We start from the raw sequence: 15211 nt of genomic DNA on the forward strand, positions 1-15211 counted from the left end.
TCGTGCAGTCTCTTTGCTCCCTGATTGTGATGTCGCCATGGGTCCCCGCAACTCAGTCGGAATGTCGTTGTCAACTGGTTGAGCGGGTTAGAAAAACAGCTATTAGCTGCATTTATAACACCTTTGACAGAATGAAATATCACCCAATGTGCTTTATAGGCACATTACTAAACAAGACCGGTCGAACTGGTGTGTGCTTTTAAAGGGGAAACTTGAAGGAAGAAAGAGAATTTTTGAGAGGGGAGAGCTTAGGCCCCAGCCACCTGAAGGCGTAGCCTTCAAAGGTGGAATGATGCAGGGCAACAATGCTCAAATGTTCAGGAGTCAGTAAATGCAAATATCTCAAAGGATTGTGGGCTGGAAGAGTTTACAGAGGTCAGGGGTGGAGCTATGGAAACACATGAGAATTTGAAAATTGAGGGGCTACACAATTGGGAGCTAAGATAGACCAATGAGCATGGAGGCAATCAGTAAGTGGGACTAATGTCTATAAGGACATGAATAGAAGAGCTTGGAATGATCTTCAAGTCTCACACAGGGTCAACTATAAGAGGCGGGCTAATGTTGCATTGGCATTGTCAACTTAGAGTCAAAAAAGGCTTGAACAAGGGCTTATAGCAGTAGGCGAGCTGGCAGTGACAGGAGAAAATGCATATATGGAGTTGCCTCTGTGCATGCTCAAGATCACAGGAGCTGGTGCGTGTGTGGAATGAACAGTCAGAGGAAGTAGTGGAGGCTGAAACGATTACAACATTTAGAAGGCATCTGGATAAATACGTGAATAGGAAGGGTTTGGAGAGATATAGGCCAAATGCTGGCAAATGGGACTAAATTTATTTAGGATATCTGGTCGGCATGGACAAGTTGGACCGAAGGATCTGTTTCTGTGCCATACATCTCTATGAAAATTTATACTGTTCTACAATTGTTCATAAGGTATTGCTCAGTAGGTCACAGTCTCACCTTGGAATTTGAAAGTGGTGTGTTTGAGTCCAATCCAGCAGCAATGAGGACATTCTTTGATGACAGTCTTTTAGATTAGACATCAAAACCAAGGCCCAGCTTTCCCTCTTAATGGGACACAAAGGATGCAGTGGCACTTGCTTAAAGAAGAGAAGAGGATATTTTTCCAGCAGTTAAAACCAAATGACAGATTTTTTGGGTCATTATTACATTGCCAGCTATGGGACCTTGCAGGATATAAATTAGCTGTGTTATTTCTACATTCCATCACAAAAGTGACTGCACTTCAAAATATATTAGTGATTCCTCAAAGTTCTTTGAGACACCTAGTGGTCATGAAAGGTGCTATATAAATTTAAGTCTTTCTTTTTCCGAAAAGGGAAAGTGACAGACATGCAGGTCATGCCTGTAGCAGATATGGAACACCCTTGAGGGAAGAGCAAAGTAGAATACTGGAAATCCAGTACTGGAATCACATTGTAAAATATTTATTATAATGGAATGAGTGATAATGCAATATGGCTGCAAGGGCAAGGAGACCATGTTTTATTAGGGGTGGATTGGAGACTGTGATGGGGGCCACGGTAGGGAGCACTGCTTCCTCACAGCGTTCGGGGCCCAGGTTGGATTCCTGCCTCAGGTGACTGTCTGTATGGAGTTTTCACATTTTCCCTGTGCCTCTGTGGGTTTCCTCCCACTGTCCAAAGAAGTGCAGGTTAGGTGAATTGGCTACATTAAATTGCCTGTAGTATCAGGGGTAAGTTAGGGAAATAGGTCTGGATAGTTTACTCTTTGGAGGGCCGGTGTGGACTTTTTGGGCCAAATGGCCTTTTCCACACTGTAGGGAATCTAATCTAAACAGTGAGGATGTATCAAACTGGTTTTGCATTGAAAACAGAGGTTGCTAGAGAAACTCAGCAGGTCTGGCAGCATTTGTGGAGAGAGAAAAACAAAGTTAATGCTTCACGTATAGTATGTCTCTTCTTTGGCAGTATTTTGCTTTCATCTGAGTGCTTTTGCTTAGTTTCTCGAAGCAATCAGAATGTGTCGTTCAGAAACAAAGAAGGTCTTCTGAGGCTTGGTAAAAGTGGCTGAGTATCATTGAATACAATTGACTTGAAGGTGTACAAGGAAAGCTTGAAAGATTTTTTTTTCCCATTTTATCACACTGTTCAGAAATGTCTCAAAGCATTCTACATATTTAAGGTAAAGTGCATTGACGGTTGTCATGTAGACAGGCAGTTACTTTGCCACTGCGCTTCTGACCTTGGTTGGATAAGTTCCAGGAATTCTGACCACTTGACATCTGATCATGTGGCTTCTGCATGTGCTGTTGGATTGACTGTACAGTCCCCTGTGCAAAAGTGAAGAACTGTGGACATTGAAAAGCTGAAATAACAACAGAAAGGCTTGAAATACGTTTGTGGAAAGTGAAACGGAGTTAACGTCTCAGGTCTGTGATCTTCCACCAAAAGTGAGAAAAGTTACAAGTGTAATTTGTTTTGAGGAAATGAGAGGGTGGAATGTGAGAGGAAGAACAAAAGGGAAGGTCTGAGCTTGGGTGGTATGATTAACTAACAAATGGTTTCATGTTGAAAAGCTGCAGGGAGACATAATGGAACGAAAAATTATGTATCATGGTGAGGTGTGAGTGAAAATCATCCAGATGCAAAGTAATGCAATTAATTAAAAACAAACCAAAGTAGGGCCAGAGGTTATGATCTAAAATTACTGAACCCTACATGTTGTGAAGTGTTGAGTTGAAAAATGAGATGTCATTCCTTGAGCTTGGCATTGAACATTTTTGTAACCCTGCAACAGCCAAGATCATCAAGGTCAAAGTGGAATCAGATGGACAGACAGCAGGAAGCTCAGCGGTCATTTGTGTAGACTGAGCAGAGGTGTTCCTCAAGGTGGTCGCCCAATCTGTGCTTGTTCGACACAACACAGTGGGTACGACATCGTGAGCAGCAGGTGCACTCAAGTAGATTGAAAGAAGGTGCAATTAAATTCACTTGAAAGGATTGCTTGGGGTCTTGGGCTGTGAGAAAGGAGAGTGGAATCTCTTGCTGTCAGAAAAGGAGTGGGTGTTGGGGCTGATTGACAGATGGACCAGGATTTTGTGCAGAACAATGGTTCCTTCAGCATACTGGAAGGAGAGTGGGCCAACAGACATGTTTGGTGCTAGCATCAGATTTGGGGTGATGGAAATGGGACAGTCATTGGTTACGGAGGCTGGCGAGGTGGAACGTGAGGACAACAGGAACACGACGTATTTCTGGTGGGGGAGTGGCCCAGCAGGAGTGCAGGGCTTGATTTTAAGCTTTATTCAACTCAATCTTCCAATCCTTGAGCAAATTATGCTTTTTGGCAGGAAACACAGAAGACAATCTGCTTTCAGACCTTTCCAAGATTAGTTTATGTTGACATCCTCTTATCTTCCATTCTTTGATAGTTGCCTCCACAGGCTGTTTTCTTAGTTGAGTACTCAAGGGTGTGTATGATTAGTCTGCAAGTAGGACAAATGCAGATTGCTCACTTAAAAGTGTCATTAGATGCAGATTTAAGTTGATGTTGAATCAAACTCTTTCTTCGATAATGGATTCAATAAGCCATTCCATACGTATTTTCTCAGTGAATTTTATGATCAATGTTTTGTCTGACTTGAAGGCTTCATCACAGCTATAATTAATTCTCAAAGATGCCAAGTGTTGCCTGTAATTAAGTCTCTGGGAAAAATGAAATGCTAGCAGTGAAATTGTTTAAAACAGATCTGGCTTTGTGGTGCTGTATTCATTTCCTGCCCATGAAGAATCCTGTCACTGCTCTATACTTGATCAATTGTTTTATGCCTGTGTACCACTATTACACACAGCTGATAAATTTTCACTCTTTTTGGTGGTGTATCCTTGGGAAAACATGACTCTATCTATCAGATGCAAAATTGTGTTTTTCGGCAAATGGTTGGCTCAACTAAATTCTCAGACAATGTGTCAAAAAGCTGTGTCTCTCAGTTCAAAGCTTGAATTGCAAACTTTTTATTAAATGGTATCTATGGGACCAGGAGAGGGCCAGTTGATCAATATTCCAAATAATCAAGAGGTCCACGTAATCAATGTAAACACACACAAAGTAACAGAAACATATGCCGGGGGTATGCACATTACTGTTATACTTAATTTAAAGCATAAATCACTAAAGTGATAATGCCACCTTGCCTTAAATAAAACTTATTGGCAGAGAATCTTCTCACACACACCCTCAACTGACTATATCGCAGAGATCACGGTAATTTGAGGAGAAATTGACTTGAAATTAAATCTGCTGTTGATATTTCATGTGGCCATTTGATTGAACAAGAATATTTACATTGAGGTAAATGAATTTTGAAAAACTATAAGAATTAGTTTTGCGGTTATTGAAGTTTATAATCTTTGCCACTTTATCAAAAGTGCTGCTTCATAAGGTCATGATTTGGAGATGCCGGTGTTGGACTGGGGTGTACAAAGTTAAAAATCACACAACACCAGGTTATAGTCCAACAGGTTTAATTGGAAGCACACTAGCTTTCGGAGCGACGCTCCTTCATCAGGTGATATCACTGTCACCTGATGAAAGAGCGACGCTCAGAAAGCTAGTGTGCTTCCAATTAAACCTGTTGGACTATAACCTGGTGTTGTGTGATTTTTAGCTTCATAAGGTGTTGGTGTAAAGTCTGCCATGCTAATACGTTTAAGGGAACTATACATGCGGGCCAGATCTTTGGGTCTCTGAATGTTTCACCCTCTGAGGTACAATTTCTCTGCTTCCTGCGAGTCTGTGAATGTGGCTGAACTCTGATCTTGAGGCATTGGACAGTTTGTGGTACTAAGCTGAATGGAACCTATGCGCATACCCAAGGTGTGACACGACTCGCATAAGTCGAATTGATACCAAGACTGCACTTTACCTTCTGAATATGCCACTTTGATCTGAATACCCACTCAACCACCTGATTAACCCCTGACATCCTGACCACCCAACTAAACCCCCAATTGGACCTGACTCCAGTCCTCAACCTGACTGCATCACAACCTGACCTGGCTACCCCTTGACCTGACCACCTTCCCTGACTACCTGATTATCCCCAATATATCACCTCACCCTCCCATCAATATACCCACTCACCTCACCCCCCAACCTCTCTCACACACCCACTACCCACTACTCACACAAACCTAACCAGCCTAACCATCTATCCCCTTACCTAACCCACCCGTCCATGCACTCAACTGTTCACTGACCTTGAAAGGCTGTACACTGAAACTTTCCACCCAACATCTCATGCCATATAAAGGGTCCGCATTCTGTGTTTTCTACTTCATTAACATAAGTCCAGAAGACGTAGGAACAGGACTAGCCCCTCGAGCCTGCTCCATCATTCAATAAGATCAAGTCTGATCTGACATTCCTCACATTCACTTTTCCACCCTTTCACCGTAACCCTGATCCAGAATTTATCTATATCTCAGCCTTAAATATACACAAAGATCTCCACAGCCCTCTGTGACAAGGAGTTCCAAAGACTCACAACTGTCTGAGAGAAGAAATTCCTCCTCCTCTCTCGTCTGAGCCTATGCCCTCTGATCCTAGACCCTTTCATGAGGGGAGACGTCCTTTCAGCAATTATCCTACCATGATCCTTCAGATTCCTGATATGTTTCAATGAGACCTCTTTCTTCTAAGCTCCAGTGAGTACAGTCCTAACCTGTTTAGCCTTTGCTTTTAAGTCAATCCCTCCATAGCAGGGATTACATTCATCCTGGTGCACCAATAGAGCTCCCCTTGGAAGTTACACTGTCAATTTGTGGGAAAGCCAGGCTAAGAAGTTTCCCAGAAAGTGTAGGCCAGGTTGGATTCAGGGAATTTATGAGCATAGTAGCAATCCAGTGACCACTGTTGCTTTTTTGAAGATCCAGAACACTGTTGTATCTATAGTGATTGTAATGAGGCCAGTCAGGTGGACCTCATAGAATATGCGTTCCCAGAGTGGGGCTGTCAATCCGGTTCAATCAAGGAGCCCTGGCTGACAGATAAAAACAGGAGTGTCAGAGATCCTGTTCACTCTGAGAGCTGGTTCTGAGGAAGCTGGGTCAGTGCCATGTACATGTCAAGTACAATGTACAATGCAATGTAAATAAAGGTTGACTTGGTGACAGGGCACTGACTACTGTGGAGTTATTTCAATGTCATCATAGGTAGCTCTGCACTTCCATTGTGACTACTTCACAATTAACAATATTGAACTTTATCTGCCATTCATTGGCCCAGTTAAAAGATAATTTTTAAAATAATTCCATTAGTCCCTGCTCATGGCAGCTGGTGGAATTTATTGATCAGTTTTCTGGCTTGTGTTGCTCTCTCTCCTGTTAATATTGATTCCTCATCCAAAATGTTATCAAATTTGTCTTGAAATTCCAAAATGTATCAGTTGGGCAGATAAGGTCACAACATATCACAAATGACAATGCAATTAGGTCAACAAAGACAGACGGATGGAAGCCAGTAGTAGTATCAATGTGGGTAAGGAAAATTGTTCAAATTTCTACTTAGTTAATAAAAGCATGTTGTTCCATTTCAGATAGTGTATCCTTGATGGTTTTATGTCAGGTTAGTGATGTCATTGGCAACCGAGCAGCTTTATCAACAACATGCAGACTTAAAGCACATGAGCCTGGGAACTCTGACAGAAATGTCAGCCCAGATTTTCAGGGAATTATTAAATACATGACCTTGTTTACTTTTACAAGCAAGCCTGCTCAAGTAGCTTCCAAAAGCAGTTTGTCTTTTAACAGCATGTCTTGGATAACCATCCAGCCACACACATTATCAGTCAGCATTACTGTTGCACCCATACAGACTTCCATAATAGTTCGGCTACCCCCATTATGAAAGAGGATGCCGTGTGGAGGTGGGACAGAGTAAATAAGAGAGTAGATAATTTCTAATAAATTTGATCACATCAGCTTTGAAATGGTACTGGACTTTGTTAATCAAATTTCAAGACTGTCCCACAATTCACAATCTCTGAAACGCAGAGGTGTTCGCATGAGGTGAACACTTTTATTTTGATTCTGGTGTGAGCAAGCGCATTTTTGAATGACAGCTGTGAAGCCAACTTAATTTGATAACTGCTGTCATGGAAACGGTACTAAACCTGCTCTATTGGAGCCAAGCCAACACAGGAGCTGAGGCCCATCTTTCCCTCTCTCTACTTGCCATTGTAGTCTCCATATTAATGGAAGTGGTCTGTTTCACTTGTTAATCTTTTCACCTGCGTCGCCATTCCTTATTTTCCTTGCATTTTTCAGCTGCTACCAAAGTAAACACGGAGAAGGAAGCAGAAGCGGTGGTTAATCTGTTAACTATCTCAGGGATGTACTTTGCAGGTGATGTTGGGGAAATTTAAATGGAAAGAAAATAGATCCATAGTTGTCACATTTCACTGAATCATTTTTTGAGATAATGCTTTCTTAATAACTCTTCTAGTAAATATGTGGACTCTGAGCAACATCAAGAAAAAGTCGTGTAAAAGTGAGGAAAGGCAACAGGGATTTGCTGTCTTTTTGATCACATTTGATTTTGTCTCATGCAGGTCTTGCTGAGCTGAGCATCGAGGGGAGATTAGAGTGAGACAAGGAGAAGCTTGGACACATAATGCCTGAAGTATGGATGTGAAAGAACGCAGGCCTTACTGTTCCCTGACAAAAAACAGGCGGGATAAGGAGCGTCGCTTCACAAGCTCATCAGTGGACAACGACGATTGCCGAGTACCCACACAGAAATCCTACAGCTCCAGCGAAACACTTAAAGCGTATGATCACGATACAAGACTTCTGTATGGAAACAGGGTCAAAGACTTGGTTCACAGGGAGGCTGATGAGTACACAAGACCAGGTAAAAAGAAAACTTCACTTTACGTTGCATGACTCTTCACACCTGTGTGTTTTTGATAATCCAGTGGCTATGTTACTGGCCCGAGCAACTCACAAGGTTAATAATTTAATGCCCACCCTGACAATTTTGTCAAATACACTGGGTCAAATTGGCCGCTTTCCACCGTGAAAAATGGCCATGAAAGCTGCATAACATTCATCTGGTTCAGTGAAGCAGTTCTGCTGCAACTAGTGAGTTGGGCCCATGTGTGACTCCAAGCCCACAATGTACAATTGACTGGACATGACCACAGGCCAATAAAATAGGCAATAATACCAGCTCAGAACTGTTCTCATTTCCTAGAAACAGAAGATGTCATGTACCTCATTGATGCACTTATGGGAATGATGGGGCACTTTTTGCTGTATCCATCTGCCATTGAGGCAACATGGTAATAAGGTACTGTTTACAATTTCAGACAACAAAAGCCCTCTTCACAACAACTCCCAGGAAGATGAGCTGCAATGAGTGAAAGTTGTAGCTATAAAAAGGCAAGCATTTCCAAAGAGGCCAAGCTCACCAAGACAGCAGACTCAAGCTAAGATGTGAGATGAGTGAAGTGCCAGAGTGAATCTACTGCAGTAGATAATACAGATTGTAACATATCACCCACTAGCTATCCTCATCTAGCTTTGAATCCTACGATAGTAGCCTGAACCTCGAACTTTTATGGGAGTAGAAACATACCTTGTTGGGCAAATCTGTTCTTTTCAGTAATTGCCCATATCTCTCCACTCCCTAAGATACCAAGAAATCTGTCTATCCCAGCCTTTAACATATTCAGTAATGGCTCATCTCCAAACTCATTGGGTACGGAATTCCAAAGATTTAAAGACTTGAGCAAATACATTTCTTCTCAAATTAGTCTTAAATTAGAAAAGCAAGTGCAGTAATCATTTTTCACACCCTATTTGGGGGAATTTTGGGCTTCAATCTGGTCTACCCTGGTTAAAAAAGGTCAAAAATCCACTAAAATAATCAAACAGAAAATTTCTCCATTTAATAAATGAATTTGAGAAATCTTAGTGAGGAGCGAAATTTATAAAATTTATTAAAATTGATTATATTTTATCAACAGAGAAAATTAGTAATTTTTGTTGCTGTTTCAATCTTAGAAGTTTGTGGGAGATCATTTTTGGAGTTATAGGAAAAGCATGTACGATATGAGCATGAATAGAGCATTGGCGAACTAATAGAAAACAGAGAATTGGGGTAAATGGGGCAAACTGTAATTAATGGTGTGCAACAGGGATCAATGCTGGACTCACAATTGTTTACAATTGACACTTATGACATGAATAAGGAAAGTGAATGTACTACAGGCAAGTTTGCACATGACACAAAAATAAGTGAGAAGGTAAGTGGTGAGGATCAAACAAAGAGTCTGCAGGGCAGGTTAAGTGAGGGGAAAAACATTTGGCAAATAGAATATAATGTGGGAAAATGTGAGATTATGCACTTTGGCAGGAGGACGTTTAATACTTTTGCCAGGGAAAGACTGAAGGAAGCTGCAGCAGAGAAGGATTTGGGAGTTCTTACGCATGATTTAGAAATTGGCTTAGTTCCTGAGTAATAAAAAAGTTGTCCAATGTATCATAGCATGGCCTCATTTACTTGTGGGGCTCCTCATGAAAGGCTGCTCTTACCACTGCTCACTCAGCGGTACTCAGTAGAAACTGAAAGTTCACGTTGAAACGCAGATCAAGTGGAAAGCCATGGGTATTGTGGTTTCGCTTTCAAGGAGCTGTGTAAATGACCTGGTGCACAAATTGACACAATGCACTGCGCTGAGGCTACCTCCCTACATTTTCCCAAGCATCTGAGTTGCTGGAATCATCAAGGCACGCCATTTAGCCAATCACATTGGCATCAGCTCCTTTCATTGGTGCCACGCTTTGTAATTGCACTTCTCAATGTTATTGTTTCTATTTTTTTCAGTCAGGAGATTGAATGCTTCTTCTCCTTCTTACAAGAAGAAGTGGATAGAATAGTCAAAAAAAAACTCTTGTGTATCTCCTGGAAGCCAATTCAGAACAAGCAATGCAAGAAAGCACTGTCTACCGAAGGGACTCAGCAAATCCCAACTGATAGATGTTTGGAGCCAGTTTCAATAAGCAGATCTAAAGCAGCATTAGGCATTATCCAAGGCTTCCCTCTCTTCAGCCAATTTTTCATCCAAATTCGTAGTTTTATTCAGGTTTGAGCTGAATACAAAGCTTTCATTTCCTTCCTGAGAGGAAGGGGAAATAATGGTGATGATCGGGTGTGGGGTGTGATGAAACACATTAAGATGAAATTCCAGTGAAATTAAATGTCATCCATTAATAATGCACCTTACAGACTGAAGACAAGAGAATTAAAGTACAATTAGCATGTCAGTGTTCCTAAAGCCATAACATTTAAATCCCTTGAAACTAACAGATTTCACACTAATATTAACTGACAGTTTACTAATTCCGTTTCGCCGAAGATTTTAACTCCTTAAACCGTGTATTTTTCCCTGTTGTTATCAGACTTTTGAATAAACCTCTCAAACGTTAATCCCAGTCTCTCTCCCTCAGCACCTTCTCTGTGGCTGTAAGACTGTATTCTGCACTCTGTTCAGCTACCCTGATACACTTGTCTGATATGATATGCCTGTATACCCCGCAAAACAACACTTTTCACTATAGCTTGGTACATGTGACAATAATAAATTGATTAATATAAAAGAAGGTACAAACACATTATGGATTTAGTCAAGAGAGTTTTTTTATTAAATAAGTAAAAAGACCAGAAAAGATGAGCTTAAAGTTGCCCTCCCAGTTACAGCTAATGCCTGTCAAGTACATGCAGCAGCAAGGTAGAACAGCAAAGAGCCTTCTATATTCCTTTTATTCTTATCTTCCCTCCTTCCTTCCTTCTTTCCTACCTTCCTTTTTACCCTCCTTCCTGCCTATCCATCACATAACTACCAACCAATCAAAATATTGTGCTTCATGAAGTGCCTTTTATAACCACAGGACCATTCTGATCAGGTATTGTTGTCATGAAGGAAGTGTAGCTGCTAATTCCAAATAGCAATATCATAAATGTCAAATAATGTAACTTTGTTTTGTTGTTGGTATTGCTTATGACCAAGGGGCTTACAAGAACTTCCCTGAGTCTTCTCAAAAATAATGCCACGGGATCTTTTGCATCCACTTGACAGAGCTGAAAGACAGCACTTGTTATGACCCAGCCCTCTTTGGTATTAGTCTGAAGTGTCAACATATTGAAGCTAGTGAGCCGAGATTATTTCTTCATGCTCCTGGAATAGGATTTCAAACCACAACCTATCCACTCACAGACAAGTACGTTCCAATCACCATGACTGACAGCCTTTGCCTTGGCTGATTCTGACTGCATCCCACTAAGACCCATTCTGCACCGACTGTACCAGACCTGGACAACACTGTCTAACTTCACATACTTTCATTTTGGTGTCAATCCAGCATCAAGACATTCAGATACCAGAATTACTGAGAACATAAACATCTGACTGCAGGAGTTCAGGAATCTTACTTCCAGCAGTGAGCGATTGGCCTTTTCCTTTGTCAATAAATTTGAATTGTTTGCAATTGTGCAGTGTTTTGTAGTGAGATCTATGATGTCACTTACCTTTTTGGCCAGTGGGCTGGATGTAATTCTAAGAGAGAAATAGACAGGTGTTACCAAGTCGAGGTTGGTTTGGTAGCACATTGGACCTAGTTGGAATCGAGAGACTCAGTGGGTAAATTTGGTATGAGATGTGGTATTGAAGCATGGCTCTCATGGAAACTTCTGGTCCCAACCAATTTGATTCAAGGGGCAGATCAGTGCAGTTTGTGTAACAGCTGAGAGTACAAGACAAGTTCATGTCTCTTCACATTTTTATTGCCAGTAAAGTCAGTGGTGCATTTACAGTGGTAGGATTAGATTTGATTAGATTCCTTGCAGGCCCTTCAGCGCAACAAGTGCATACCGACCCTCCGAAGACACACCCAAACCCATTTCCCTATGACTTAATGCGCCTAACACTATGGGCAATTTAGCACAGCTAATTCACCTAACCTGCATATCTTTGGAGTATAGGAGGAAACTGAAGCACCCGGACGAAACCCACGCAGATATGGGGAGAATGTGTAAACTCCACACAGACAGTCGCCTGAGGCTGGAATCGAGCCTGGATCCCTGCCACTGTGAGGCAGCAGTGCGAACAACTGAGCCACCATGCCACCCCTAGGACATTAACTACAACCTCATTAGTATGTTTCAGACTCTGTCATACTGTCAAGTGCTACCCCACTGTCTTCTGCCTAAGGAAAAGGTAGATGGCCATGTGTTGCTCTCCAGTGGCCCCTGCTGAAAGTGACTACTGAGCCCACAGAGATTGGCGTGGGTGCCGTGATGAGGCTGCACATACTCAAGTTGATGCATCATGTCCGACCAGCTTGGCTGAGATGCCTGAAAGTGTGTTGAAATTCTTGAGCCTGCCAAAATCTCCCTGTTAGCCTTGTCGTACTATTAGCGATGTTACTGAAATGGATGATCCAGCACCCTGGATTTGTAATCCTCAGGATGTGGGTTAAAGAATGTCCATGGCAATTGGAAAAGTTTAAAATGCTCTTAAAACTCTTTAACTGAAAGCAGGCAGGAACCAAAAAAAGATGACTGTGGAACTGTCAAATTGGCGTTCAACAATTGAGCTGGCTGAGGAATATCCTTTAGTGAAGGAAATCTGCCATTCGTTCATTCTTGTAAGTCACTCCAGTCCAACAGCACTCAGTGAAGTGGCCCACCAAGTCACACATTCGCTACAAAGAATAATTAGTGAATTATTCATTTGTGTACAAAGTTAAAAATCACACAACACCAGGTTATAGTCCAATAGGTTTAATTAGAAGCACTAGCTTTTGGAGCGCTGCTCCTTCAGGTGGTTGTGGAGTACACAATTGTAAGACACAGAATTTATAGCAAAAGTTTACAGTGTGATGTAACTGAAATTGTACATTGAAAAATATCTTGATTGTTTGTTAAGTCTTTCATCTGTTAAAATGACCATGTTAGTTTCAGTTCTTTCAAAAGTAAATCACAAAACTTTTTTTAAAAGTTATGTTCTCAGGTTAACTGTAACAATTGGTGTCAGCACAGTTAATATGTTGAAGGTGTTAGCCCCCTGTGTACTGCTGTCTGTGCCATCATGTTTAGACTGAGTCTCATCTAAAAAATGAATAAACAGAATCTTTCATGGATTCAGTCAGTTCTTGAGCAAAGTACAATGTAACTCTGCAAGTACAAATTCACCCCACAAACATATATGTGTATGTGTGCATGTGGGTATGTGTGTGTCTGTGAAAGAGACTGTATGTGTGTGTGTGATTGTAAAGGGGTCTAAGTCTGTGAGAGGGTGCATGTGTGTCTGTGGGAGTGTGTGTGAGTGTCTGTGTATAGAAGTCTGTGTGTGTGAGAGAGACAGAGAGAGGGAGACTGCCTGATTGTGTGTGTGTGTAGGAGTGTCTGTGTGTGCTTATAATTCAATGGTGGTCACCTATCGTGTGACATGAACCCAAGGTCCCAGTTGAGGCTCTCCCTGTGGGTACCTCTGTTTGGCCACTTTTCGCTGCTGCCTGTCCTGAAGTCCTTCTTGGAGGATGGTCACCTGAAGGTCCAAGGTAAAATGTCCTGGACCGCTGAAGTGTTCCCCAACTGGGAGGGAACCCTCCTGTCTGTTGATTGTTGTGCGGTGCCCATTCATCCGTTGCCGTAGCCTCTGCTCAGTTTCACCGATGTACCATACCTCAGGGCATCCTTGTCTGCAGCTTATGAGATAGGCAACATTGGCTGAGACGCATGACTACCTGCCATGTACATGGTGGGAGGTGTCTCCACGTGTAATGGTGGTATCCATGCCCACACGCTGATACATCTTGCAGCACCTACCATAACAGGGTTGTATAGTGTTGTCCTGAAAGCCAGGCAGTTTGATATGAACAATGATCTGATGAGGTTTGGTGGTTGTTTAAAGGCGAGCAGTGGAGGTGTGGGGAAGGTCTTGGCGAGGTGCTCATCCTCATTGATAATGTGTTACAGGCTGTGAAGAACATGGCGTAGTTTTTCAGCTCCTGGAAAGTACTGGAGGTCATTACAGTTCCTTGCTGTGGCACGTCGGAACTGGCGGTCGATGAGTTGAGCATCGTATGCCATTCTTATGGGGGCATCCTTGAGTACTTCCAGGGTCCCGTCACGTTCCTCCTCATCTGAGCAGATCCAGTGTATGCGTAGGGCTTGTCCATAGGGGATGGCTGTTTTAATATGTTTTGGGTGGAAGCTGGAGAAGTGTCGCATTGTGAGGTTGTCTGTGGGTTTGCGGTAGAGTGAGGTGCTGAGGTGTCCGTCCTTGATGGAGACACATGTGTCCAAGAATGAGACAGATAGTAGAGAGTAGTCCGTGGTGAGTTTGATGGTGGGATGAAACTTGTTGATATCACTGGAGTTTTATCAGTAACTCCTTGCCATGGGTCCAGAGGAAGAAAATGTCATCAATGTACCTGGTGTATGGTGTTGGTTGGAGGTCCTGCGGAGAGAAGAAGTCTTGTTTGAACCTGTGCATGATAATGTTGGCATATTCATTTGTGAATCTTCATGAGGAGGATAGCCATGGCGATAGCCACTCCCTGAGAGAGAATAACCAGTGAGTGAGGATTCAGGGCAGCAACACTGTTTTCAGTCCCTGTCAAAAAAGGAACTGAAGTAATCATTGAGAGTGTAGTCTTTGCATTTCTCAAGCTACACTTAAAAATCTTCTGAACCAGAACACCTCAGGCTAACCTGCACCATACATACAGACAGTCTGGACTGTGCACAGTAATTGTTCTCAAAAAATAAACTTCAATGGGGAAAGCCCATTGACAGGAGTGTACAAAAATCCAACAGAAGGGTTAGATTACATTACAGTGTGGAAACAGGCCCTTCGGCCCAACAAGTCCACACCGACCCACTGAAGCACAACCCACCCACACCTCTACATTTATCCCTCACCTAACACTACAGGCAATTTAGCATGGCCAATTCACCTGACCTGCACATCTTTGTGACTGTGGGAGGAAACCGGAGCCCCCGGAGGAAACCCACACAGACACAGAGAGAATGTGCAAACTCCACACAGTCAGTCGCCTGAGGCAGGAATTGAACCCGGGTCTCCGGCGCTGTGAGGCAGCAGTGCTAACTACTGTGCCACCGTGCCGCCCACTGGCGACTGGTTGTGGCTAGTTGG

At 42.4% G+C, this 15211-nt stretch overlaps 1 protein-coding gene across 16 annotated transcripts in view; it reads left to right on the top strand.

The window, feature by feature from the left end:
- The window catches only part of LOC140495521 (teneurin-3), a 2480372-nt gene that overhangs the window by 1946303 nt on the left and 518858 nt on the right, over positions 1 to 15211 (top strand). For all 16 annotated transcript variants that reach the window (XM_072594601.1, XM_072594600.1, XM_072594605.1 and 13 more), the window contains one exon: positions 7598 to 7899. In XM_072594601.1, the coding sequence (XP_072450702.1) occupies positions 7671 to 7899 (229 nt within the window). In that variant the 5' untranslated portion in view covers positions 7598 to 7670. The remainder of the gene's footprint in view (positions 1 to 7597; positions 7900 to 15211) is intronic.

Source organism: Chiloscyllium punctatum, chromosome 2 (assembly GCF_047496795.1).
Source record: "Chiloscyllium punctatum isolate Juve2018m chromosome 2, sChiPun1.3, whole genome shotgun sequence".
In the NCBI taxonomy this organism is placed as follows: Eukaryota; Metazoa; Chordata; class Chondrichthyes; order Orectolobiformes; family Hemiscylliidae; genus Chiloscyllium; species Chiloscyllium punctatum.